General features: G+C 41.9%; 1 protein-coding gene across 1 annotated transcript; it reads left to right on the plus strand.

The window, feature by feature from the left end:
• Positions 1–425: 425 nt before the first annotated feature.
• On the plus strand, positions 426–26002 carry LOC139544114 (secretory carrier-associated membrane protein 1-like). Its single transcript, XM_071350881.1, has 9 exons — positions 426–611; positions 7982–8059; positions 8557–8670; positions 11166–11277; positions 11410–11538; positions 22327–22486; positions 22608–22709; positions 22876–22993; positions 23245–26002. The coding sequence occupies exons 1-9, from the start codon at positions 555–557 to the stop codon at positions 23392–23394; spliced, it is 1020 nt and encodes a 339-aa protein (XP_071206982.1). The 5' UTR covers positions 426–554; the 3' UTR covers positions 23395–26002.
• The last annotated feature ends 922 nt before the right edge of the window (positions 26003–26924 follow it).

The following is a 26924-nucleotide window of genomic DNA, read 5'->3' on the forward strand; positions in this document are numbered from 1 at the left end:
GAAAAACGTACTGAACATTGTGCAATACCAACAATGGGCTAATTAACAATGGGGATTTAAAAGTGTTTTCTAAAGTTGATTATTATAATTATAATATTATTATTACTATTGTTATTATTAGTATTAATAGTAGCATTATAACAAATGTTTTTTTATTTGTATTACTGTTACAGTTATAACTATCTGGTAATCATTACTTTTAATGATGTTAACATTGTCAATGCTATATTGTTATTTGTGCTATAAAGGCGATTCACTTTATTCCCTTTTTTATATTGTTAAACAACATACGTCTGCTAACATTTCCTCATAAAATGTTAAGATTTTCGACCATTTTTAATATTTTTCACAATCTTCATTGTGGAACTTTTATTTTGAAGGACAATCGCCGAGGACACGGCCTTATTCTGGCTAGGTCTTGCTTATTCTTGCTGGTGGAACGGAGGTCAACGCAATCCGCGACAAGACTTGCTGCAGCCGTTGTTTTGAAGTACAGCTGTTTATTTTTTACTACCACTTCGGTTTTTAATAATTGAAGACATCATCGAAGTACGATGTCAGATTTCGACCACAACCCGTTCGCGGACCCTGAATTCAATAATCCTTTTCAGGTAGGTGTAATACTCACCGGTCTGTCATTTGGCTATGCTAATTGGTTAGTCTGATTATTATAACTAGCAAGCTATGTCATCTCTGTTGAGTGCATTTTATCTTACTAAACTAACGTTAGCTAGCTTTCTAGCCATAGTAGTGTCAGGTCGTTTCTCCTGGCATGACTGACAACATAGCAGCAGTAACGTCAGCTAGCTAGCTTGCAATACTTTTTAGCAAACGTTTAACATTAGCCTAGGTTGAAAATATATTGTCATCTTCAACCTAGACGTTAACAATACAGTAACTAGCAATTCGTTATTTTTGAAAAAATATAAAGTTGTACTATATCAGGCAATTATTTACAAACGATATTAGCCAGTACAGTAAACTAGCTAGCTAGATGATTTGGCGTATTCTTGTCATGTGTGATGTTATCAGTGTCAGTATACTAGCTGCTACATCTAGCTAGCTAACGTTAACTTGCTTATGATTTGCCACCCATCTGTTGTGGTGCGTCTTCACCTGAACTGTTTATCTCTGATAGACCGGCAGCGTATATGGTCTAACACACACACACACACACACACACACACACACACACACACACACACACACACACACACACACTTATGTGGCCTTATCTCATGTTGATTCATTAAGCACTTGTGAGTTATTAATTTAGGACAACTCATTGAAATTGATGTTGGTAGGCAGTTAGTGCCTGGCGTTACATATGACAGCAGTGTTACAGACATGGTGGACATGACAGCAGTGTTACAAACTTCATCGGGCAAAAGTGTTGCTTGTATTGGACTGTGTGTAACATTGACCATTTTTTATGTTATGGGAAACAACATACCTTTATATGTCCAAAGTCCAAAACACGCCCTTTCACAACTGACACAATGTAGGTTAATCTTCAATGGCCACACGCTGATGCTTACTAATGTAAAGTCTGCAGAGTAGAAGTCTGAGCACAACCCACATGCTATGAAAACGTGTGTGATGTATTTGGAAGAAATAATCCAGGGGATTTGAAGAAGGGGTGAATGGGAGAACTGTGGGGGCACCTTTTGTTGTCAGTGATTCTGGGAATGATAATCCCAGTCTTTGAGGGTGTCCATCGGCTCAGATCGCTTTGGACACAACATAGGTAGTTTGTGAATTGGTTGGACTCCCTGAGATGGTCATCCTTCTGGTGTTTGGTGATGGAAAATAACAATACCACAATATAACTGACATCACCAAAAAAAACGTTTCCTGGCAACAAAAGCATATGTATAATTTCTAAGAACTGTATTTACCAGACATGAAGTGAAATGTCTTTCGCTATCAAATAAACATCTGAATCCAACTTTGTCCAAACTGCACCATATTCCTGCTGTGTAAACAGTGGTAGATTTTGTGGTAGGAAGTCTCGCATGATGTGTATGGTCTAATGGTAGCCCGCTGTCTTAACTGTTGTCTTAACAATGTTGTCACCTCATTGTGATTGACAGGCAGATTACTCTATTCAAGCCAATAGTTTAAGTCGTTTAATCAAAACATGATATGATGAATGCCTACAGTCATTTGATGTGCTGCTGTGATGTCCTGAGTGGCGCAGCAGTCTAAGGCACTACAGTCCCTGGTTCAAATCCAGGCTGAATCACATCAGGTCGTGATTGGGAGTCCCATAGGCGCCGTCCGGGTTTGGCCGGGGTAGGCCATCATTGTAAATAAGAATTTGTTCTTAACTGACTTGCCTAGGAAAATGTAAAGGTAAAAAATATAATAATTCTGCGACCCAAATCCCCCCCAACCCCACTACCACATTTGCTTTCCAGGAATTCTGCATTGATACCTGCTACTGTGGTGGTTGAAAGATGAGATGTTGCATTGCTTTCATTATGATAATGGTAGCCTATTTGTTACGTACGCCTCTAGGAAGAGGGAACACAACACCCTGCTACAACTCAACTCCCCGTTGAGTGAAAGTGGTATGGGATTGTAGGTGTGAGTAAGGATGACAAATCAATGGGGCCGACCAATCAGCTGCTTAGAGGAATCCGGGAAGCCATCCTGAAACACACACACACACAAACAAAACCACAACACAGAAACTGAGGAACGTAACACTATTACTTAGATCTGTAGACTGTCAATGTAGAAGTGTCTCACCAGGGAGAAACTGTGTATTTGATCCTCACAGCACATTTTACCCTGTTTGCTTGGTAAACAGGTCCTGCTTTGTATTGTTTGCCTAGGCTGCTTCCTATCTAAGTAAAACTCAACTCGATGATGTAGCCAACTTCATATCAACAGAGTTGAGTGGCGACTAGTGTGGGCGGACTGGAGCTCGCAACATCACATGGACATTTACCTGTGTAATTGTGGGCTATTTGGTTGCTGAAATCTGTAGTTTTGATAACTTAATTTTATGTGATGTCGTGACCTGCAGTCCGCCCACACTAGGCGCCGCTTAACTCCGTTGATGAGAAATAGGCCTGCATCGCAGAGTTGAGTTTTACTTGGTTAGGTTACTTCCCAGGCTAGTTGTTCCTTGTTTTAGACACAAACCTCATTCTTCCTTTATCGCTTTCTCTCTCGCCCTTTCTCTCTCTGTTTCAATTAAATTATAGTTTAATCACTGCCACGGTTACTTGCTAGCTCTCAACTCTGAGACACATACACTCTTGTCCTTTAATCATTGCTTTGTCACCCTGGGAGCAGCAGAGTTGCCCTCATTAAATTCTGTCCCCTCCTTGCTGTTTGAATAATGTGGCTTGGTCTGTAGGTTGATGCTTAGGCCTATGTGTAAGGATTATTGATAATTGATCGTAAGCATGGTTTTATTGTTAGAGAAGGAATGAATGGTGTACTTCCCACAGCTACCTGTGCTGTATAGAAATGTGTGTAACTCAACACGAGTTGTGGAGTGGTGTGCTGACCACAGTGCCACAAACAGTAATTTATTTATTGGGCTATACACGATTAGTCCCTCTCTGCATTTCTCTGCTCTCACGTATTGCTGCAGATTGTGGACACCAGGAAGAGTAGCTGCTGCTATTGCAACAGCTAATGGGATCCTAAAAAAGATATATAGTACCAATCAAGTTTGGACACACCTACTCATTCCAGGGTTTTTCTTTATTTTTTAACTACATTGTAGATTAATAGTGAAGATTTCAACTGAAATTACACATATGGAATCATGTAGTAACCAAAAAAGTGTTAAACAAATCAAAATATTTGAGCTTCAAAGTAGCCACCCTTTGCCTTGACAGCTTTGCACATTCTTGGCATTCTCTCAACCAGCTTCATGAGGTAGTCACCTGGAATGCATTACAACTAACAGGTGTCCCTTGTTCATTTGTGGAATTTCTTTCCTTAATGCGTTTGAGCCAATCAATTGTGTTGTAACAAGGTAAAGGTGGCATACAGAAGACAGCCCTATTTGGTAAAAGTCCATACTATGACAAGAACAGCTCAAATAAGCAAAGAGAAACAACAGTCCATCATTACTTTACTTTAAGACAGGAAGGTCTGACAATCCGGAAAATTAAGAACTTTGAAAGTTTCTTCAAGTGCAGTTGCAAAACCCATCAAGTGCTATGATAAAATTGGCTCTCATGAGGCCTGACACTGGAAAGGAAGACCCAGGGTTACCTCTGCTGCAGAGAATAAGTTCATTAGAATTACCAGCCTCAGAAATTGCATCCCAAATAAATGTTTCACAGAGTTCAAGTAACAGACAGATCTCAACATCAACTGTTCAGAGGAGGCTGTGTGAATCAGGCCTCCATGGTCGAATTGCTGCAAAGAAACCACTAAAGGGCCCCCAATAAGAAGAATAAAATATTTGCTTGGGCCAAGAAACATGAGCAATGGACATTAGATCGGTGGAAATCTGTCCTTTGGTCAAATTTTAGATTTTTGGTTCCAACTGCCGACGCAGAGTAGGTGAACGGATTATCTCCGCATGTGTGGTTCCCACCATGAAGCATGGAGGTGTGATGGTGCTTTGCTGGTGATACTGTCTGTGATTTATTTAGAATTTAAGGCATCCTTAACCAGCATGGCTACCACAGCATTCTGCAGCAATACGGCAACCCATCTGTTTTGCGCTTAGTGGGATTATCATTTGTTTTTCAACAGGACAATGGCCCATAACACACCTCCAGGCAGTGTAAGGGCTCATTGACCAAGAAGGAGTGTGATGGAGTGCTGCATCAGATGACATGGCCTCCACAATTAACCAACCTAAACCCAATTGAGATGGTTTGGGATGAGTTGGACCGCAGAGTGAAGGAAAACAGCCAACAAGTTCTCAGCATATGTGGGAACTGCTTCAAGACTGTTGGAAAAGCATTCCTCATGAAGCTGTTTGAAAGAATGCCAAGAGTGTGCAAAGCTGTCATCAAGGCAAAGGGTGGCTACTTTGAAGAATCTTTAATATATTTTGATTTGTTTAACACTTTTTGGTTACTACATGATTCCATATGTGTTATTTCATAGTTTTGATGTCTTCACTATTATTCTACAATGTAGAAATGTGTATAAAATAAAGAGAAACCCTTGAATGAGTAGGTGTGTCAACTTTTGACTGGTACTGTATATATAATCTCAGGTGTGTGTGTGTGTGTGTGAACATACAGGATTGGTCAGATTTCAGAGCTGGAAGGCAGTAGTGATTCCATCTGAAGTGCTCCCATTTGTCACTCAGTCACTTGAATTGGGACACGAGTGCCTGCCTTACCCCAGTCCTAGTGGGCCGCTGTCCTGTTGTTTGGCTCCTCCCTGTCATGGATCAATAAATCACATATTGCACAGAGTGCACAGCACACACCTAGTTTCTCAAAGTGATTAAAAGGCATGGATGAAAAGCAGCAGGGACTGCTGTCCTCAATGACCAAATCTGTGCACCCCAGAATTAGGTCTAGGCTAACCTAACAGACCACTGTCGGTAATGGCATTGTTAGTTAAATCAATCAAATGTATTTATAAAGCCCTTTTTACATCAGCAGATGTCACAGTGCTATACAGAAACTCAGCCTAAAACCCCAAACGGCAAGCAATGCAGATGTAGAAGCACGGTGGCTAGGAAAAATTCCCTAGAAAGGCAGGACCCTAGGAAGAAACCTAGAGAGGAACCAGGGTCTGGGTGGTAGTTAGTCCTCTTTATTTTTATTTAACCTTTATTTAACTTGGCAAATCAGTTAAGAACAAATTCTTATTTTCAATGACAACCTGGTCGACGCTGGGCCAATTGTGTGCCGCCCTATGGGACTCCCAATCATGGTCTGTTGTGATACAGCCTGGAATCGAACCGGGGTCTGTAGTGACACCTCTAGCCCTGAGATGCAGTGCCTTAGATTGCTGCGCCACTTGGGAACCCTGGCTGTGCCAGGTGTAGATTATAAGAGTACATGACCATTTAAGGCCAGATTGTTCTTCAAGATGTTCATAGATGACCAGCAGGGTCAAATAATAATCAGTGGTTCTAGAGGGTGCAACAGGTCAGTACCTCAGGAGTAAATGTCAGTTTACTTTTCATAGCCGCTTTTCATTGACTCCCCATTTCAGCCTGTTTTAGCCTTGAAGCCAGTAGCCTAGTGATTAATTCCCTGCAACTCCGGGCTCTCTTCAATAGTTCATGAAATCATATGGTGCTGTCATGGCGACAGCTGGTGCTTAGGGTATTTTTGGCTGCTTTCCCCTGACTTGCATCCCGTTCTTTCATGGTAGTTTCTCTTATCAAATCATTTGCCTTCCTAAAACCCATCTACCAAATAGCTGATGAAGAAGTCGTTGTTGCAGTGTCTCCGTGAGATTGATGAGAGGCTTGTAGAGGCTACAAGTTATCCCTATCTAACACACACACACCCACGTGTTTGTGTGTTTACATTGTGCGAGTCAGCATCATTGTTGCTGTGGCAGTAGTGACTGCCTGTACGGCTGCTTTCTCTCTGTGAGATGCTCTCAGAAGGAGAGGAATACTTCACCTTCTAGTGGAGCTATGTTAACGGCCCCTCATTTCTAATATTAACTGAGATGTTTTTTGTGTTTCACATAACCTAGATCGGTCCAACCTGTTGAATCTGTTGTACTGTAGGCTAACAAAAGCAGTAGCTTATCTTGTATTTTTGAAGTTCCATGGGGTGTGCTTATACTTAAGCGATGTGTGTTTGTGGCTGTGCGTCAGGACCGTATTACAGATTCATCACGATATACCCTGAAATATTGATGACTGGCCTGTCCTCGGGACAAGGAGCAGCCTGCTTCTGTTAAACACAGACATGAGACTCAGTCAGCACAGAGGAGGAGGGTTGGACTGGGACAGACTTTCTGATACTGGACTGTACCGGCTGTAACTGGCTATACTGCACTAGTCTGTAGCCAATGAATCCAGTATAAACTGCTATATTGGACTGCACTGAACCTGAGTCTCATCTGAATTTATGCTGCATGAGTGAAACTTCTTGTCATTGTGAGCTTGCTACCTGAAATGCACCCTACACACGCGTGCATCCATGCACACACAGTGATGATATAGCCTACACCAAAGCACACCTTATTCTCTGTTTCAGAGCTGATCGCAGCACACACCTGTAGACACAGTGGACACACAGTAGTTAAACAATGCATCAGTCCTGGGAGGTGCACCTATAGGCCTACTTTTAGCACTTGGCAAATAGCCTACCTGTAGCCTCCTGGATTTACAAGGAGACTGGAGAACAAAGTAGGCCAATGAAACTGAAGTTTTAACTGACTGATACCAACATTGAATCTGCATGGCCTAAAATAAAGGTTGATGAAATATAATGATTAGCCTAGACTGTATCTGTCTACACAGCACAGCATGCCAGCAGCAGTACCCAGTCTTTTTTTCTTAGCAGAGGAAGGCATTCTCTTCTCTAACTAGTGGGCTCTGCCATATTTATAGCTCTCTGTGGTGGGGAAAATGATTGGAATCATCCTGTCTTTGCCAGTTTTGGATTATAGCCCTGGGTTGACAGTGAAGGGTAGCCTGCTGTTTGGGTCGGTCTGTCTGTCTGTCTGCAGCCTTGTAATTGTGGAGGAATTCTCTTCTTCAGATGAAAAGTACATTCTGTTTGTTATTTTGAAAACCTGAGGCCAGGTTAGGTAGATGAGGCTGGTGTTGCTCTTGATTTGTAAGCAGACATCATAGATTGGGTTGAAGTAAGCTTAGGCTAGGCTAGCATCCACTACAGATGATCCGTTCACGTCACACTGGAGTGGCTTCAGAGTTCATTCAAGGCAATTTGAGAGCCTGTTATTAAGGCCTGATTTACTACATGGGAGTGCAGCCTGTTGACGGCCTCACTGCTCCTGGTGATATACTGTATGAACACTGACTTTGTTCTCTCTTTTCCTTTCCTCTCAGGATCCGTCAGTGACACAAGTAACACAAAATGCTCCTCCAGGGTTGGAAGAGTACAACCCCTTCACAGATGCCAAGCCGGTGAGAACTGCACAGTACACTGCACACTGTTAGAAGTGTTGAGGAGAGTTGAGCTGTTGGATGTGAGATAGCGACACCATTGATGAGATAAATAGAAGAGCTGATATGGTACTGATGGTGACTACAGATGATTAGTGTTCGTTATGGTATTATATTCAGCGTTAACTTCCAGGATGAGTGGTTGAAGATTCTGATTCCTGAATGTCTGCTTCTCAGCTAACACCCTATTCCCTCATTAGTGATATATTATATGACATTTAGCAGACCCTTTTATCCAAAGCAATTTAGTCATATGTGCATACATTTTAAGTGGTCCCGGGAATTGAACCCACTATCCTGGGGTTGCAAGCACCATGTTCTACCAACAGAGGACCACTAGTACACTACCTTGTTTTGAGCTGAGCTACATGGGGTTCTTGTCAGAAGTAGTGTACTACATGGAGAATAGGGTGTGGGTTGACACTAAACCAGTGTGTGATGATTCTTTTTTCTCCCAGGTCCCTTCTGGCACGGCACCCAAAGTACCTGCCCCCACCACCACCAACACACAGCCAGCCATCATGAAGCCTACGGAAGAACCGCCTGCATACTCGCAGCCTCAACAGACACAGGTACCCCCCCCACACACACACCTCACAACCTCTTCTACCCTTTTACACCATGCAATTCCACCCCTCTGAAGAAAAGAGAGGAGAGCTCTACGGCTGCACCTTTTCGCGATGGAATGTATTTCCATATAAACACCATGCATGCCCCCCCTGGGGTGGGTGTGACAGCTCCTGGCTACGAGGCAGCAGGCTCTCCTCAGCATGTGGAGTGTTCTAATAAAAGCTGTTTGTGACAGTGTGGAGATGGCCTAGCTCCACACCTTGCCTCCTGAGGGAAAAGTGTAACTTAGTGTTTGCAAAAAGAGTGTGATAGAGACACAAGAAGACAGATAACACAGGAAAAAGAAAACGCCTTAATCTAAAGTTTTAGGGACTTTTTATACCTCTACTGACACAGTTTTGTCCCTGGTCATACACACAGAGAGAGTTTCAGAATGCTGCACCAGGAAGTTGGCAATAAGGCATGTGACTAGTATCCTTTCTCTTCACTGTTTAAATACAAATCCTTCCTACTTTAAAGATGCATTGTTCCGCATTCTTTTTCAGTAGTTTGGCTAGTGACTAGCGATGGCTAATGATGTCAAATGCAGATATTGCTTCACCTGCAGTTGTAGCATGCTACAGATGGGGCACACATGTTAGCGAGGCAATTAGCATTTTGTAAAGTAAGAAGCAGAGTGTTAATTATTCTGACTTGCATGGAGAGAGAGCAGTTGGAGATGACGACTGGGACTGTGCTGACACCGTAGTCTCTGCCAAACACACACACACACACAGAGATACAGTTGAAGTCGAAAGTTTACATACACCTTAGCCAAATACATTTAAACTCAGTTTTTCACAATTTCTGACATTTAATCCTAGTCTTAGGTCAGTTAGGATCACTACTTTTATTTTAAGAATGTGAAATGTCAGAATAATAGTAGAGACGATTTATTTCAGCTTTTATTTCTTTCATCACATTTACAGTGGGTCAGAAGTTTACATACACTCAATTAGTACTCAGTAGCATTGCCTTTTTAAATTGCTTAACTTGGGTAAAATGTTTCGTGTAGCCTTCCACAAGCTTCCCACAATAAGTTGGGTGAATTTTGGCCCATTCCTCCTGACAGAGCTGGTGTAACTGAGTCAGGTTTGTGGGCCTCCTTGCTCGCACGCGCTTCAGTTCTGCCCACAAATTTTCTATAGGATTGAGGTCAGGGCTTTGTGTTGGCCACTCCAATACCTTGACTTTGTTGTCCTTAAGTCTTTTTGCCACAACTTTGGAAGTATGCTTGGGGTCATTGTCCATTTGGAAGACCCATTTGCAACCAAGCTTTAACTTCCTGACTGATGTCTTGAGATGTTGCTTCAATATATCCACATAATTTCCCTCCCTCATGATGCCATCTATGTTGTGAAGTGCACCAGTCCCTCCTGCAGCAAAGTACCCCCACAACATGATGCTGCCACCACCATCCCAACTGTGAAGCACAGGGTTCTTCAGCTTGCAAGCCTCCCCCTTTTTCCTCCAAACATAACGATGGTCATTATGGCCAAACAGTTCTATTTTTGTTTCATCAGACCAGACGACATTTCTCCAAAAAGTACAATCTTTGTCCCCATGTGCAGTTGCAAACCGTAGTCTGGCTTTTTATGGTGGTTTTGGAGCAGTGGCTTCTTCCTTGCTGAGCGGCCTTTCAGGTTATGTCGATATAGGACTCGTTTTACTGTGGATATAGATACTTTTGTTCTTGTTTCCTCCAGCATCTTCACAAGGTCCTTTGCTGTTGTTCTGGGATTGATTTTCACTTTTCGCACCAAAATACGTTCATCTCTAGGAGACAAGCGGTATGACGGCTGCGTGGTTCCATAGTGTTTATACTTGTGTACTGTTGTTTGTACAGATGAATGTGGTACTTTCAGGCGTTTGGAAATTGCTCCCAAGGATGATCCAGACTTGTGGAGGTCTACAATCTTTTTTTTCTGAGGTCTTGGCTGATTTCTTTTGATTTTCCCATGATGTCAAGCAAAGAGGCACTGATACACAGGTACACCTCCAATTGACTCATTATGTCAATTAGCCTATCGGAAGCTTCTATAACCATCACATAATTTTCTGGAATTTTCCAAGCTGTTTAAAGGCGCAGTCAACTTAGTGTATGTACACTTCTGACCCACTGGAATTTGATGCAGTGAAATAATCTGTCTTTAAACTACATTTTTTTAAATTACTTGTCATGCACAAAGTAAATTACTTGTCATGCCAAAACTATAGTTCGTTAACAAGAAATGTGTGGAGTGGTTGAAAAACGAGTTTCAATGACTCCAACCTAAGTATGTAAACTTCCGACTTCAACTGTACATTACAAAAACAGCTGCCTCAATTTCAAGTTGACTTGAAGTTAACTGTCAGAGATCAAATCAGACTTGTCAGTCATATGGAGCCTCAGTCTGCATAACGTCTGCAAAATCTCTGTGTACTGTAGACTGTCAGTGCCCCCTGTTTGACTGTGTAGGAGCAAGTGCGGGCTTCAGCAGAGCTGCTGAGGAGACAGGAGGAGCTGGAGAGGAAGGCAGCAGAGCTAGACCGCCGGGAGAGAGAGATGCAGTCCCTCAACGCATCAGGAGGTTGGCACCAACCTTCATACAACATTCAATGTTTCCACATTAAAACATTGTTAAGCTTTGTCAGACCCAAAAGTTCAAACAAGATCTTAGCAAAATCATTCAAGCATGTTTCTTCTCTCTCTCCTGTCTCAGGTAGGAAAAACAACTGGCCTCCTCTCCCAGAGAAGTTCCCTGTGGGTCCCTGTTTCTACCATGACATCACAGTGGACATCCCTGTAGATTTCCAGAAGACTGTCAAGATCATGTACTACATCTGGATGTGTGAGTGACTGTATCTATGTTCCCTATACCTCATAACCAAATAAACCTAGCTCCAGTCTCTACCCAAGATCATGTACTACATCTGGATAAGTGACCTCATATGTTAACTGCTCTGCTCCCTTGTCAAGTCAGACTCTACTATGGCAAATGTACACTTTTTAGAATTGTACTTTCAATATGCCTGAACTTTTGCCTGAGTTTTGTTGAAAGCTTAAAAAAATTACTATTCTCCAAATCTCCCAGCTGTCTTGTCTGACAGCATATCTGTTAAAGCTGAAAAGGCCATTGAGAAGTAGTACAAAGGAACACATAAATGCAGCGTGTATTCAATATGAGCCAATAGTACAGGGTGGAATTCCACTACCACATGATGCAGCTAGTCATGTGACCGGGTCAGGTGACTGGGGGAGACTTTGGGAGTTCCAACCTGTCTAGGGCACTCCTCCTACCTCTCTCCTACGGTATCTACCTTTCTGTATCTCTCTCTCTCACCTTCTCCTCTCTTTCCCCACACCTTATGTATTTTTCCCCGTCTCACCAGAGAGCATTCTTCAGTATGGTTCAGAATCCTGCCACTATAGTTATGACTGTACCATGCCAATGTGACTGTAGACTACAACACACCAGACTCTATACAATGCCCAGAGTCATGCCATTATTATAGCCCCAAGGTAGAGTTCTGCTCATTGTGAATTATTTAATTGACTGTGTGTGTGTGTGTGTGAACACTGTTTAGTTTATTAGGATCCCCATTAGCTACTGCACATGCAGAAGCTACTCTTCCTGGGGTCCACACAAAACGTACAAATACATGACAAAGTACAGATCAGTAATAGACAAGAACAACGTAAGATATTACATTGTGTATATAGGAAAGACAACAAAAATACTATTTACACAGTTCATATTCTTATATACACTACAGTTAAATGAGAGCTTTAGGAGGCGCTGTGATATATGTTTTTAAAGCTGAACTTGCTTTTTTTTCTTCATTTAACTATATATTTTTTTTCACCTTTATTTAAACAGGTAGGCTAGTTGAGAACAAGTTCTCATTTGCAACTGTGACCTGGCCAAGATAAAGCAAAGCAGTTCGACACATACAACAACACAGAGTTATACATGGAATAAACAAACATACAGTAGAAAAATCTATATACAGCATGTGCAAATGAGGTAGGATAAGAGAGGTAAGGCAATAAATAGGCCATGGTGGCAAAGTAATTACAATATAGCAATTAAACACTGGAATGGTAGGATGTGCAGAAGATGAATGTGCAAGTTGAGATACTGGGGTGCAAAGGAGCAAAATAAATAAATACAGTATGGGGATGAGGTAGATTGGATGGGCTATTTACAGATGAGCTATGTACAGGTGCAGTGATCTGTAAGCTGCTCTGACAGCTGGTGCTTAAAGCTAGTGAGGGAGGTAAGAGTCTCCAGCTTCAGAGATTTTTGCAGTTAGTTTTGCCTGAGTAACATCTGGCTCTATACATAACTGAGCAGTGCATTTAATCTGTTTTGGGTTTGAATACCATGAAGAAACCCATATTGGCGTGTTGGGAATGTACTGTGTATTTGTTTTGAAGTGTATACAAATAGATTATACAAGTGGTTAGGCATTTTCAAATGACTTAAAAAGACTAGAAGAGAAGCAGTAATTTTGTCCTCAACCATGAGACTTTCATGCATGTTGTTGATGTTAGTTCTATGTTTGCAGTTCAGGGTAAGGCGTGCTGCTTTGTTTTGAGACAGCTGCAGCTTTGCTAGGTCTGTCTTTGCTACACCTGACTATATTACCAGACAGTAATCAAGATGGGACAAGATCAAAGCCTGAACAACGAGTACAGTTGATCTTTGTGGAAAAAACGCAGAAAGCAGAACAACGCAGACATACCTCTCATCATCTTCACGACAACTTTGTCAATATGACGTGACCATGATAACTGACCATCCAATGTTACTCCTAGAATTGCACCTTGTGCTGGGGAGAATAAAAGGCCACTCTAAAATGTGCAGTTTTGTCACACGACACAATGCTACAGATGTTTTAAGGGAGCGTGCAATTGGTATGCCGACTACAGGAATGTCCACCAGAGCTATTGCCAGATAATTGAATGGTAATTTCTACCATAAGCCTCATACAACTGGACTAAAAAACGCAGACCACGCCCACCCATGGTGGCGCCCCTGCCCATTCATGTGAAATCCATAGATTAGGGCCTAATGAATTTATTTCAAATTACTGATTTCCTTATATGAACTATAATTGCATTCAGTATATTTAAGACCAGTTAATTACCCATTCTGACACTGACTGTAACTCCTTGTTAAGAGTTTCAGTGAGCTTACTGGCTGTAGGTGCTGATGTGTGGAGTGTGTAGTCATCAGCATACATAAACTGTGTTCGAATACCCATACTAACAAACCGTATACTACATACTTAATGAGTATATACTAATTAGTAAATTTGATTATACTGTAAAAGGAACAGTATCGTTTCAGTTGTGCATTCTTGCTCTTTGCCGGTCTACTGGAGGTTGATGCTACTGCTGTGCAACCACTTGCTAGCTAGTTGGCATAACAAATGACTAGTTAGACATTTTACACCTTCGGGTGTGTTTTTAAATTCAATCTGTAGTGCGCTTGTAAATTCAGAGTGTTGTCAGATTTGAAATCAGAGTGTTTCGCTCTCGGAGTGTGCTCTAGCCGAGGAGTAGGGTTGATTTGAACATTCTGACCTTACAACGGCAGTTAAGCGCCCAAGTTAACGTTGGCTAGCTTGCTAGCTACTTCCAGACAAATGAGTGACCACTCTGACCATTTTATTCACCCTAGCAGAGCTGGTTAGGCAGTTTTCATGTTATCCAGTGCGTTGGTGACCAACTGTTGCTGGCAACAATTTAATTATGCTTTTTTGCCGACGTTAACTGACACCGACCATATTCAACCGGTGTTGAGTGCTAGTAAATTCATTATTCTGCTCTCTGGTACACTCAGACGAGAGTACTCTGAAATCGGAGTAGCTAGCCAGAGCGAATTTACGAAAGCACCCGAATGTCCATTGAGAACGCACAACGACTATACCATTTAGCTAAGCTAAAAATGACTGGAATAATCAAGTCAAACTTTGGGCAGTTAGTCTATAGTTAAGATACTGGCAAATAGGGTTGCACATTTTGGGGAATATTCAGAGGTGGGAATTAAAGAAAATATATGCAAATTAATATAACATTTAAATGTAGATGTTTTTTGCATTGTATATGTTTACCATATCATATGGAGACAGAAACAAACATTTTACCTCCCAATAGAAAAAAATAAAAAATAGTTACAAATTCAACTTTAATTAAAGGAGTTGACTCTTCATATGGGATGATTTCACTGAACAACAAAAGAAAGGGAATATTGAATGATCCCCAATGATCCATCGCATCTCCCCCAAAACAATTCAACATACATCTGTAAAATGATAGTCTAGAAACAAAAGCATTGGTTGTCTTCCTCTCAGGCTTCCATGTCTTCTCCCTGGACCTCCTCAATGTCCACTTCTTGAACATCAGACTGAGGCCTCATCTTCACTGTCACTTTCAAACCTTGTTGAGGATGGCTTGTTGTCAGCCTCTAAAAGCCCAAAATTTGCCCGGATGGCCACCAACTTTTCAACCTTTCTATTGGTCAGCCTGTTGCGTACTTTGGTGCGTGTGTTCCCAAACAAGGACCAGTTGCGCTCTGAGGTGGCTGATTTTGGAGGATGATGGTGGCAACTTGGGAAAGAGCCTCAGATCCACAAAGTCCCTTCCACCAGGTGGCTGATGAGATATGTTGGCACGACTGCCATATTGCATCTCCATCCCAAAGCCCTTGCTTGGAAGTGTACCTCATCCAGGCCAAGGTGGCGAGACACGGTAGTGATGACACCGTAGGCCTTGTTGATCTCTGCAAAAAAATAAAGGAGAGCCGCACATTCTAGGAGCTCAGATGCAAAAAATGTATGTCCAACGTTTCGACAGACAAGCGGTCTTCATCAGGGTATAATGACACACTGCGGGGTGACTCATTTATATTGTCAAAAGACACACAGGTGTCTGTAATCATGGCCGGCTGTGGTCTGATATCATTGGTTAATTCTCATAAATTAAAATGGCATACAAATAACATAAATGGATAGCGTACGATCATATATACTATTTGGCTACATAAGCCTACAAACCATTTACAATACACAATCACAAGAATGGCTTCAGATCAAAGTCTACGTTGAGACCAAAGGGAGCATGGGTCTTTTAAATTAAAGATCCAGGCAGCCTCTCGTTTTAACAATAAATTGTTGCGGTCACCCCCTCTCCTAGGGAATTTTGATGCCAATATAACGTAGAGACGAAATCGAGTGGTTTGCTTCCAAAAAGTGGGCCGCAACTGGGTAAGTCGAGTTTTTGCATCTAATGGTGCTACGATGCTCTGAGATACGTACTTTTAATTCACACTTTGTTTTACCCACATAATTTTTTACCACAATGACAAGTTATAAGATAAATAACTGCCTTTAGTGGAGCACGTGATAACACCTTTGATTGGGATCTGTTTCCCTGTTTGGGGGTGTTTTGAAGGATCTACATTAAGTGCCATTGCATTGAGCACAGCCATTACACTTGTAGTTTCCATCCAATAGGGGCACAAATACACGTTGTGCAGGGATATCTTTGGGTAGTAAATCAGTTTACCAATTGATCTGAGGTTTCTGCCCCGTGAGAATACGACCAAGGGATAGTATCGGTAATGTGTTTTCGGACCATCATCGGATCTTAGAATATGCCAATGTTTGAACGATTCCCTTAATTTGTTCTGAGCACTTTGAGTAGCGGGTAGTTAGAATGCGAGACTGACCTTGAAAAAGGTTATGTTTTGAATTTTCTCAATGGCAGTATTAATCTGACCATTTTTGTACCCCCTCTCTTTGAATTTTCTTTGCGTCTCAGCCATATTTCTGTCAATCTGTTTTTTTACGAATTATTTTGATTTGACAGAATTAGCTGTAGGGATCCCGGCACCAGACCGGATGCTCTTTCCAGCATACTTGGGGTCCAACATGTACGCTGCGGCGTGTATGGGCTTCAGGCAGAAGTCTTCACCCTTTTTGATGTATTTCAGAACTACAGTTTCCTCTGCTTGGAGCAACAGTGAAGTGGGCAGGACAGTACGGATTTCTTCTCTTACATCTGCAAGCAGAGTCTGAACATCAGACAGGAGGGCATTGTCTCCCTCAATCCGTGCAATGGCTACTGCTATAGGTTTCAGGCTGTTTACCACTCTCCCAAAATACATCATCCAGGAGGATCCTCTTGATGGGGCTGTCCATATCGGCAGTCTGTGATATGGCCATTTCTTGGAGAGACTCCTTCCCCTCCAGGAGACTGTCAAACATGATGACCACACCACCCCAACGGGTTTTGCTGGGCAGCTTCAATGTGGTGCTCTTATTCTTCTCACTTTGCTTGGTGAGGTAGATTTTCTGCTATAACTTGATGACGCTTCACATACCTAACCATTTCCTTGGCTCTCTTATAGAGTGTATCCATTGTTTTCAGTGCCGTGATGTCCTTGAGGAGCAGATTCAATGCATGAGCAGCACGGCCAATGGGTGTGATGTGAGGGTAGGACTCCTCCACTTTAGACTAAGCAGCCTTCATGTTTGCAGCATTGTCTGTCACCAGTGCAAATACCTTCTGTGGTCCAAGGTTATTGATGACTACCTTCAGCTCATCTACAATGTAGAGACTGGTGAGTCTGTTGTGCCTGTGCTCTTGAAGAATACTGGTTGAGGGGTGGAGATGACGTTGTTTATTATTCCTTGCCCACAAACATTCGACCACCCACCAGAGATGATTGCCAAAGTCTGTTTTTTCTATTTGCTTGATATTCACTTGAACTCTGAACTCTGCATCCAGCAAATTAGTAGATAAAGCATGTCTGGTTGGAGGGTGTATGCTGGGCGAAGAGCGTTCAAAAATCTATTCCAATACACATTGCCTGTTAGCATCAGAGGTGAACCAGTTGCATACACAGCTCGAGCAAGACATTCATCAGCATTTCTCTGACTACGTTCCTCCATTGAGTCAAAAAAACTTCTGATTCCAGGAGGACCATGAGCTGTTGCTATCGATAAGGTGTTTGATTCATCATTTTCACCTCAAATAGAAGTAGAGGGACTTTTGTCAGAGGTTGCGTGTTGTGAGCGCTGAGGGAACTTTTTATGCACTTGGCCAGGTAATTCTTTGTTGCATTCTTCACATATGATTTGGCACAGTATTTGCAAATGTACACAGATTTTCCTTCTACATTAGCTGCAGTGAAATGTCTCCACACATCAGATAATGCCCGTGGCATTTTCCTGTAAATATTAGGAAAAAATGAGTAAAAAACAAACAAATGCAATTCCATGTACAGATCAATAGTTAAGCAGTTAGATTAAACAACTCCTTTGTAAGATAAATGTTTTAAAATGAAACATGTATGGAAACAGGTGAATTAACACTCCTCAGTTAGCAGGCTCAAGCAAGCTAAAACCCACATGGTAGCAAAAACTAACTAGCAGAAATAGTTGACAAGTTAGAAATGATTTAAACACACTTTGCTGTAGGCTGCTATTTACTAGTTAACAAGAAATGATGCATGTCATATAAAATATATTCACCCCACCCAGTATTGTAATCAAAACTTACCAGAAAGCATGTAGTCTTTGGCTCAGACAGTGTAGTAGTGTGTGCTCAGTAGCACATCATTAGTGTGAAAGATCTTGAATCAGCTGCACATGTGATGGAAGAATGCACTGTGCATGCAAAGGGTTGCAATTTCGTTGATAGTTTAACCAAAATATGCCACAAGACCTAGAATTGCTTTGTGTATCCCATAAAAAAGGTTCACTGTTATAAGCTAACTTTTTTTGATGAATTTAACCTTTCTGGACTACCCAGCCCGGATCCTGGATCATTCTCGTCAGAAACGCTGACTAGCATAGCTGACTAGCATAGCATAGCCTAGCGCCACAGGGATATAATATTCATGAAATCAGTCCAATACAGCAAATGAAAGATAAACATCTTGTGAATCCAGCCAACATGTCCGATTTTTAAAATGTTTTACAGCGAAAACACAACATATATTTATGTTAGCTCACCACCATATCCCAAGAAACACAGCCATTTTTTCACCGCAAAGATAGCTTTCACAAAACCCACAAATAGAGATAAAATGTATCACTAACCTTTGAACAACTTCATCAGATGACAGTCTTATGACATCATGTTATACAATACATTTATGTTTTGTTCGAAAATGTGCATATTTATAGCCAGAAATCGTGGTTTTACATTGGCGCCATGTTCAGAAATGGCTCCAAAATAGCGAAAGTAATTACAGATTGCAACGCGAAATACAGAAATACTCATCATAAACTTTGATGAAAGATACATGTTTAACATATAATTAAAGATACACTGGTTCTTAATGCAACCGCTGTGTTAGATTTAAAAAAATAACTTTAGTAAAAAGCACAGCATGCAATAATCTGAGACAGTGCTCAGCCATTCTCCGCCATGTTGGAGTCAAGAGTCAACAGAAATACGAAATAACATCATAAATATTCCCTTACCTTTGATGAACTTTCATCAGAATGCAGTGCCAGGAATCCTAGTTCCACAATAAATCGTTGTTTTGTTTTGTAATGTCCATTACTTCTGTCGAATTAACAACTTTGGCTAGCATGTGTAGTTCACGTGTCCATCGAACTTTACGCTAATGAACGAAAACTTCAAAAAGTGATATTACAAATCGAATAAACTGGTCAAACTCAGTTGAGAATCAATCTTCAGGATGTTTTTCTCATATACAGTGGGGAGAACAAGTATTTGATACACTGCCGATTTTGCAGGTTTTCCTACTTACAAAGCATGTAGAGGTCTGTAATTTTTATCATAGGTACACTTCAACTGTGAGAGACGGAATCTAAAACAAAAATCCTGAAAATCACATTGTATGATTTTTAACTAATTAATTTGCATTTTATTGCATGACATAAGTATTTGATACATCAGAAAAGCAGAACTTAATATTTGGTACAGAAACCTTTGTTTGCAATTACAGAGATCATACGTTTCCTGTAGTTCTTGACCAGGTTTGCACACACTGCAGCAGGGATTTTGGCCCACTCCTCCATACAGACCTTCTCCAGATCCTTCAGGTTTCGGGGCTGTCGCTGGGCAATACGGACTTTCAGCTCCCTCCAAAGATTTTCTATTGGGTTCAGGTCTGGAGACTGGCTAGGCCACTCCAAGACCTTGAGATGCTTCTTACGGAGCCACTCCTTAGTTGCCCTGGCTGTGTGTTTCGGGTCGTTGTCATGCTGGAAGACCCAGCTACGACCCATCTTCAATGCTCTTACTGAGGGAAGGAGGTTGTTGGCCAAGATCTCGCGATACATGGCCCCATCCATCCTCCCCTCAATACGGTGCAGTCGTCCTGTCCCCTTTGCAGAAAAGCATCCCCAAAGAATGATGTTTCCACCTCCATGCTTCACGGTTGGGATGGTGTTCTTGGGGTTGTACTCATCCTTCTTCTTCTTCCAAACACGGCGAGTGGAGTTTAGACCAAAAAGCTCTATTTTTGTCTCATCAGACCACATGACCTTCTCCCATTCCTCCTCTGGATCATCCAGATGGTCATTGGCAAACTTCAGACGGGCCTGGACATGCGCTGGCTTGAGCAGGGGGACCTTGTGTACACTGCAGGATTTTAATCCATGACGGCGTAGTGTGTTACTAATGGTTTTCTTTGAGACTGTGGTCCCAGCTCTCTTCAGGTCATTGACCAGGTCCTGCCGGGTAGTTCTGGGCTGATCCCTCACCTTCCTCATGATCATTGATGCCCCACGAGGTGAGATCTTGCATGGAGCCCCAGACCGAGGGTGATTGACCGTCATCTTCAACTTCTTCCATTTTCTAATAATTGCGCCAACAGTTGTTGCCTTCTCCCCAAGCTGCTTGCCTATTGTCCTGTAGCCCATCCCAGCCTTGTGCAGGTCTACAATTTTATCCCTGATGTCCTTACACAGCTCTCTGGTCTTGGCCATTGTGGAGAGGTTGGAGTCTGTTTGATTGAGTGTGTGGACAGGTGTCTTTTATACAGGTAACGAGTTCAAACAGGTGCAGTTAATACAGGTAATGAGTGGAGAACAGGAGGGCTTCTTAAAGAAAAACTAACAGGTCTGTGAGAGACGGAATTCTTACTGGTTGGTAGGTGATCAAATACTTATGTCATGCAATAAAATGCAAATTAATTAGTTAAAAATCATACAATGTGATTTTCAGGATTTTTGTTTTAGATTCTGTCTCTCACAGTTGAAGTGTACCTATGATAAAAATTACAGACCTCTACATGCTTTGTAAGTAGGAAAACCTGCAAAATCGGCAGTGTATCAAATACTTGTTCTCCCCACTGTATATCCAATAACATCCCAAACGGAGCATTTCTTCATATCTATCTAACGCAGACAAAGACATCACATGCCCTCTGCCAGTTCTTGGCCACGCGCAATCTGCCTGACCTGTCACTCCAAAGGCTCTCATCCGGTCCCACATGAAGCTATAAGCTTCATTCCACGTTCTACTGCCTGTTGACATCTAGTGGAAGGCATATGAAGTGCATACAGATCCATAAATATAAGGCAATTGAATAGGCGATGCCTTTCACAGCGACCCATTTCAGAATTTTCACTTCCTGTTTGCCTGCCATGAGTTCTGTTTTACTCACAGATATAATTCAAACAGTTTTAGAAACTTCAGAGTGTTTCCTATCCAATGTAATAATAATACGCATATCATATGATCTAGGACAGAGTACGAGGCCGTTTAATTTGGGCACAAATTCATCCAAAAGTGAAAATGTCGCCCCCTATCCCTAAGAAGTTTTAAGCAAAATTCCAGGGCTTAACTTCCCATGGAAAATTCCCAGAAATTTCCCGGAAAATTTCCGACCCTTTGCAACCCTTTGATGTATAAGTGGCATACTAATTATATCCATACTATGACCAATAAGCTCACTATATACTCAATTCACGTCACAAATGGTACGGTTAGTGTGGGTAGTATGAGTATTCGAACACAGTGTTAGTCCTTTTAGCTTCTTGTAAGACAAGTGGCAAATCATTTGTAAAAATAGTAGAAGAGTAACAGCCCAAGGAAACTGCCCTAAGGGGTACCGCACTGTACATATCTGATGTTAGAGAAGCTTCCATTGAAGAATACTCTGTTCTATTGTATAAGTAACTCTCCAACCATGTGGTGGCAGGTGATGTAAAACCATAACAAGTGAGGTTTTTCAATAACAAATTATGATCAATAACATCAAAGGCTGCTCTGAAATCCAACAAAACAGCTCCAACTTATCTTATTATCCATTTCTTGTGTGTGTGTACACTGTGTGCTTGTTCACGCTCCACTTGGCACGGCACCACCAGGCTCCTCAGTGTGTTAAATTATTTAGTAGCCATCTTTCCTTATCCTCCTCCTGTTCCTCACATCCTGTTCTTCAGTAGCATGACTTGGCAGGACAGTGATGTAGCTTGAGGTCCTCTATAAAAGTCTTTCAGATAGAGATGTAGTGTTTAGAGTTGATTTCTATACCTTTATTCTACACAACAAAGATTTATATCAGCTCTATAAGTTACATTTCTATCTGCAACGTATTTAATGTGAACTAACCAATGATATTGTGTGTTTGGTTCTGCTCCAGTCCACACGGGGACACTGTTTGCCAACATGTTTGGCTGTTTGGCCTGGTTCTGTGTGGATGCGTCCAGAGGAGTGGACTTCGGCCTGTCCATGCTCTGGTTCATGATCTTCACCCCCTGCTCCTTCGTCTGCTGGTATAGACCCCTCTACGGAGCCTTCAGGTCGCTACACACACAAGCACATACACACACAAGCACATACACACACACACACACACACACACACACACACACGTCTTTGTCAACGTTAAACAGGAAACTTTCTCCACCTCTCCCTTTCCAGGAGTGACAGCTCTTTCCGTTTCTTCGTCTTCTTCTTCGTCTACATCTGTCAGTTTGGTGTTCACGTGATGCAGTCCATCGGCATCTCCGGCTGGGGTGCCAGGTAAGGACAGGAAGCGGTCACAGATATTGACAGGAGGTGACACGGTCACAATGTTCTCTGAGAATAGAGGGTGCAGCATACTGAACTTTGATTGCACATAGTAAGTAATAAAGGTTACATGTTACTCACCCTTTAATCTTGTCTATTGTTGTCCTTTTTCCTCCAGTGGGTGGATCTCAGCTCTGACTGGTCTGAATAAGAGCATCCCTGTTGGCATCATCATGATCCTCATCGCTGCTCTATTCACTGCCCTTGCTACCATGTCCCTCATCATGTTCAAAAAGGTACCCCACACACAATTTTTCATCATATTCATAAAGGTATGAATGAGACTCAGCCTTTCACCGTGTTAGAGACGATGAGACTTAATGGAACCAGAACACCCACATAGTCTCTGAGATGATGAACACGGGGTATTTATAGACATGCTCAAGTAGATAATTACCTCTTCTCACTACTCTGTCTCCTTTCTCCCTCCCTTCCTCTTCCTCCCCCCTCCCTCTCATCTCCCCCCTCCCCCCCTTAATTTCTTCAGGTACATGGTATGTACCGCACCACAGGGGCCAGCTTTGAGAAGGCCCAGGCAGAGTTCGCCACGGGCGTCATGGCCAACAAGACGGTCCAGACAGCCGCCGCTACTGCAGCCTCCAACGCTGCCAGCGGAGCATTCAAGCAACAGATCTGATTGGTCCACAGACACCCCTAGAGCTCGCCCTCTTTCTTCTCTCCGTCCAATCCAAGCTCCAGAGCGAGCTGGAGTTTCCCTACCCTCCTAACCTAGCTCTACTGACATGACTAGCATGACACCTAGAAGGATGAGACCAATGATGTCATAGTAGATGAAAGCAGGAAGTAGAAATGAGAGGCTCGTTTGAATCGTTTGATTCAGTTCAATTTGTCTCCCAGTGCAGATGTACTTCCTATAGAATTTGTGCTTTATGACATCCCCGTCTGATCCCTCTCCTTCTCATTCTGCTCACATGGTGACACCCGCTTCCACCAAGCCCCGCCTCTCACATGCCCTGAGGGCTGTAACTCCGCCCACCCCAGTGACTTTATTAATGCACTCCTGTGCTGTGTCTGTCTTACCCCATACCCCTTAGTCATGTCACTAAGTGTTTGCAAACTTTCCTTTGAGTGTATGAGTGTGCAGCTGTGTGTATGCGTGTGTATATGAATATTAGTGTCTCTCCATATGTTGATGCTGAGGCCTATATGTTGTGTGAGTCCCAGCTATAGATTATATTCTTTCTCTCACTCTCTCTAAAGCATTGTACCAAGTCAATTCACTGCACCAAGACTCTCTTAGCTGTAGCTATCCATTCACTTCCACGACTGTTTTATTAACTGGATTCAGCCAAGTACTGGTCAAATGTAACACTTAATAAAATCAACACTTGTTTACTTCTTTTGAACCCTGAGCCGGTCAGGCTGAGATGGTCCCTAGTCAGTGAGGTCTGTCCTCTGGTGGTGATACTGGCTAGTGTTGATGATGAATGCTGTGCATTCCACAAGTTGTTTAATACCTCGGAATGATCACATCTAAATGGTTTAATCTCAAGAAGCGAGTGTAAACTGATCAGAACTCTAAATCAGGAAGGAAGGGTACTATTATGTCTGTACAGTTCATACACTATGACAGTCACGTGACATGTTATTGTTCAATTGACGTTATGATTAAAAGGGAGCAGTTAGCTCTGACACCTGTGGTTGCATCTATCCTCAACTTAACAGGTATGTGTCTCAGAAATCAGGATTCTGTCTTGTACTGTCTTGGTTATCCTTTTCATAACTGTGTTTTTCTCACAGCCTTGTAGTCTTGCCTTTGATAACGTTTGATCAAAATACCTTATAATATAAACAAAGAACCAGATGACATGAACCTAAATGTCATAGCCTCTATCCTCTAGCCTTGTCCCTTGCTTTAGTGGTAAAGTTGCACTTCATGTAGACACTCCTTCACACACAGACACATCCACCCAATAGCTGGATTCTAGGCCTTGATACCTGCACAGACACATGTATGCTAGCTAACAAATGACTGCAGTGTGTGAGAGAGCTAGCTCGTCTCCAGCCTTGGTTTTCTGGTGGAGACATACCTCAGTTACAGTTGGTACTTTTCAGGATTATATCAAGATGTACTCTGCGTGCATGACAAAGCTTGCAGATCAGCTGGACACTACTCTGGTCTAGGCATCTGTGTGTATAGAAGTCCATGGTTACACTCCAGCTGTTTGAAGTTGATGCTGTGCATTAAAGTGAACACTCCAGTAGTCCCTCTTTCTCCAAACACTCCTTCAGAACAGGAGATATCATTGGTTATATCCCAGTTATATCATTGGTCTGTGCTGTGTAGATGCTGATAGCCTGAGTATTCATTATTTTATCTTCATGGTTGAGTGAAAGGAGAGATTCTTCTATTCCCAGAGAGGCTTGTTTATTGGTTTGTCTGTTCTGTGTCTTCCCCTCAGTTGGATTGTATTCATCATGTTAGATAGAAAGTACTGAATAAGTTCTGATTCCATTACATTTATTAACATGTCTTGAGTGTTTATAACTGAACCTACCTGTGACTTTCAGCTTTTGAATGTGACATGAAGAGGGGTTGTTTTGAGGGGTGTGTGCGTGTCCATGTGTGCTGTAATATCATTGACGTGTGTGTTGTGGGGTGTCAAAGTGAAGTCTTAACAAGGATAACTGGTTGTTCAGTTGAACACTGATGTGGGCAGAGACAGGCTGACATCCTCATGAGTTTCCTCCTTTTTATACTTCCCTTAATAGTCTAATAGTCATTCATCTCTCTGTGGTCTTGAGTATGAGTGAATGTGTGTGCTGAGCTACTTTAAGTTATTCTACATATTTTGAAAATCTGAATGAATGGCACCTGAATGTTCCTGTTAAATATGTGTTGGCTTGAAAACAATAAAAAAAAATGCATCAACTGGATAATGTGAGAAAGTCAGTAGGTGAAACTAAGCGATGTTTGTGTTTTGAGATGGACTGTGGCTTTAACTTGTGCTTTTTAATCAATGTATCAAGTATATAGTAAAATACTGAGAATAAATATGACATTTGTCTTGCTGGAATGGAATAAATTGAAGTTATTTAAAAAATTAAGCAAACTTTAAGGGATGTTTGTAGATTTTGTAAAGTTTGACAACTTGTTGGCCGGTATCCTGAATTTTATTGTACTGTACAGACAACTCTCCTCTCCTTTTTAGTCGCATGTTGAGTAGTTTAAGTTTTGTATATTTATTGTATTAACACAAAATAAAATTCAGAAGTCAACTCTACCTCCTTTTTTCGCGATGGTATTTTCTGGTGTTAAAAGCTGCACTACTAGTTGATGCCCAGCAGAGGTCAGTAGAAACCAAAGGATCTGGAGTACTGAAAAGTGGTTGATCAGCTTGTCATGGATTGTGACACTACATTGATCCTTCAACTAAAATTCTAGACTTCCTTGTGATTGACTCATGGTTGGTAATCTTTAATAAACAGATACCGGGGACAGACTGGAAGATATAGAAAGGAACAATAAGACAGGGGGATAGAGGGGATCAGATTGCCTCATGCCAAATTTCATGCAGGATTCCTCTTCCTCCTTACAGTGATCATATGCCTTTCAGTGATCATATGCTCCATTTTTAACCAATGAGGGGATACGATTAAACTGTCCCGGGCACCTGGTATGCGGTTTATACCAGTTGAAAAGTGATTGCATTCGTTTTGGAAACGGGCTGCCTCCCGAACGTGAGTCGGGTGCCCGGTGAAGAACAAAAATATAAATGCAACAAACATTTTACTGAGTTAGTTCATATGAGGAAATCCGTCAATTGAAATACATTCATTAGGCCTTAATATATGGATTTCACATGGCTGAGAATACAGATATGCATCTGTTGGTCACAGACAACCTTTTTTAAAAGGTAAATCAAATTGTATTTGTCACATGCGCTGAATACAAGTAGACCTAATTGAGGTAATATGTACATGTAGGTAGAATTAAAGCGACGCACCCCTGATTAAAGCACACACCCCTGAGGAGCCCCAGTTTAGAGGATCAGCATGGCGGATGTGTTGTTCCCTACCCTTACCACCTGGGGGCTGCCCGTCAGGAAGTCCAGGATCCATTTGCAGAGGGAGGTGTTTAGTCTCAGGGTCCTTATCTTAGTGATGAGTTTTGAGGGCACTATGGTGTTGAAAGCTGAGCTGAGG

The sequence above is a fragment of the Salvelinus alpinus genome, chromosome 18, assembly GCF_045679555.1.
Source record: "Salvelinus alpinus chromosome 18, SLU_Salpinus.1, whole genome shotgun sequence".
NCBI classification, from domain to species: Eukaryota; Metazoa; Chordata; class Actinopteri; order Salmoniformes; family Salmonidae; genus Salvelinus; species Salvelinus alpinus.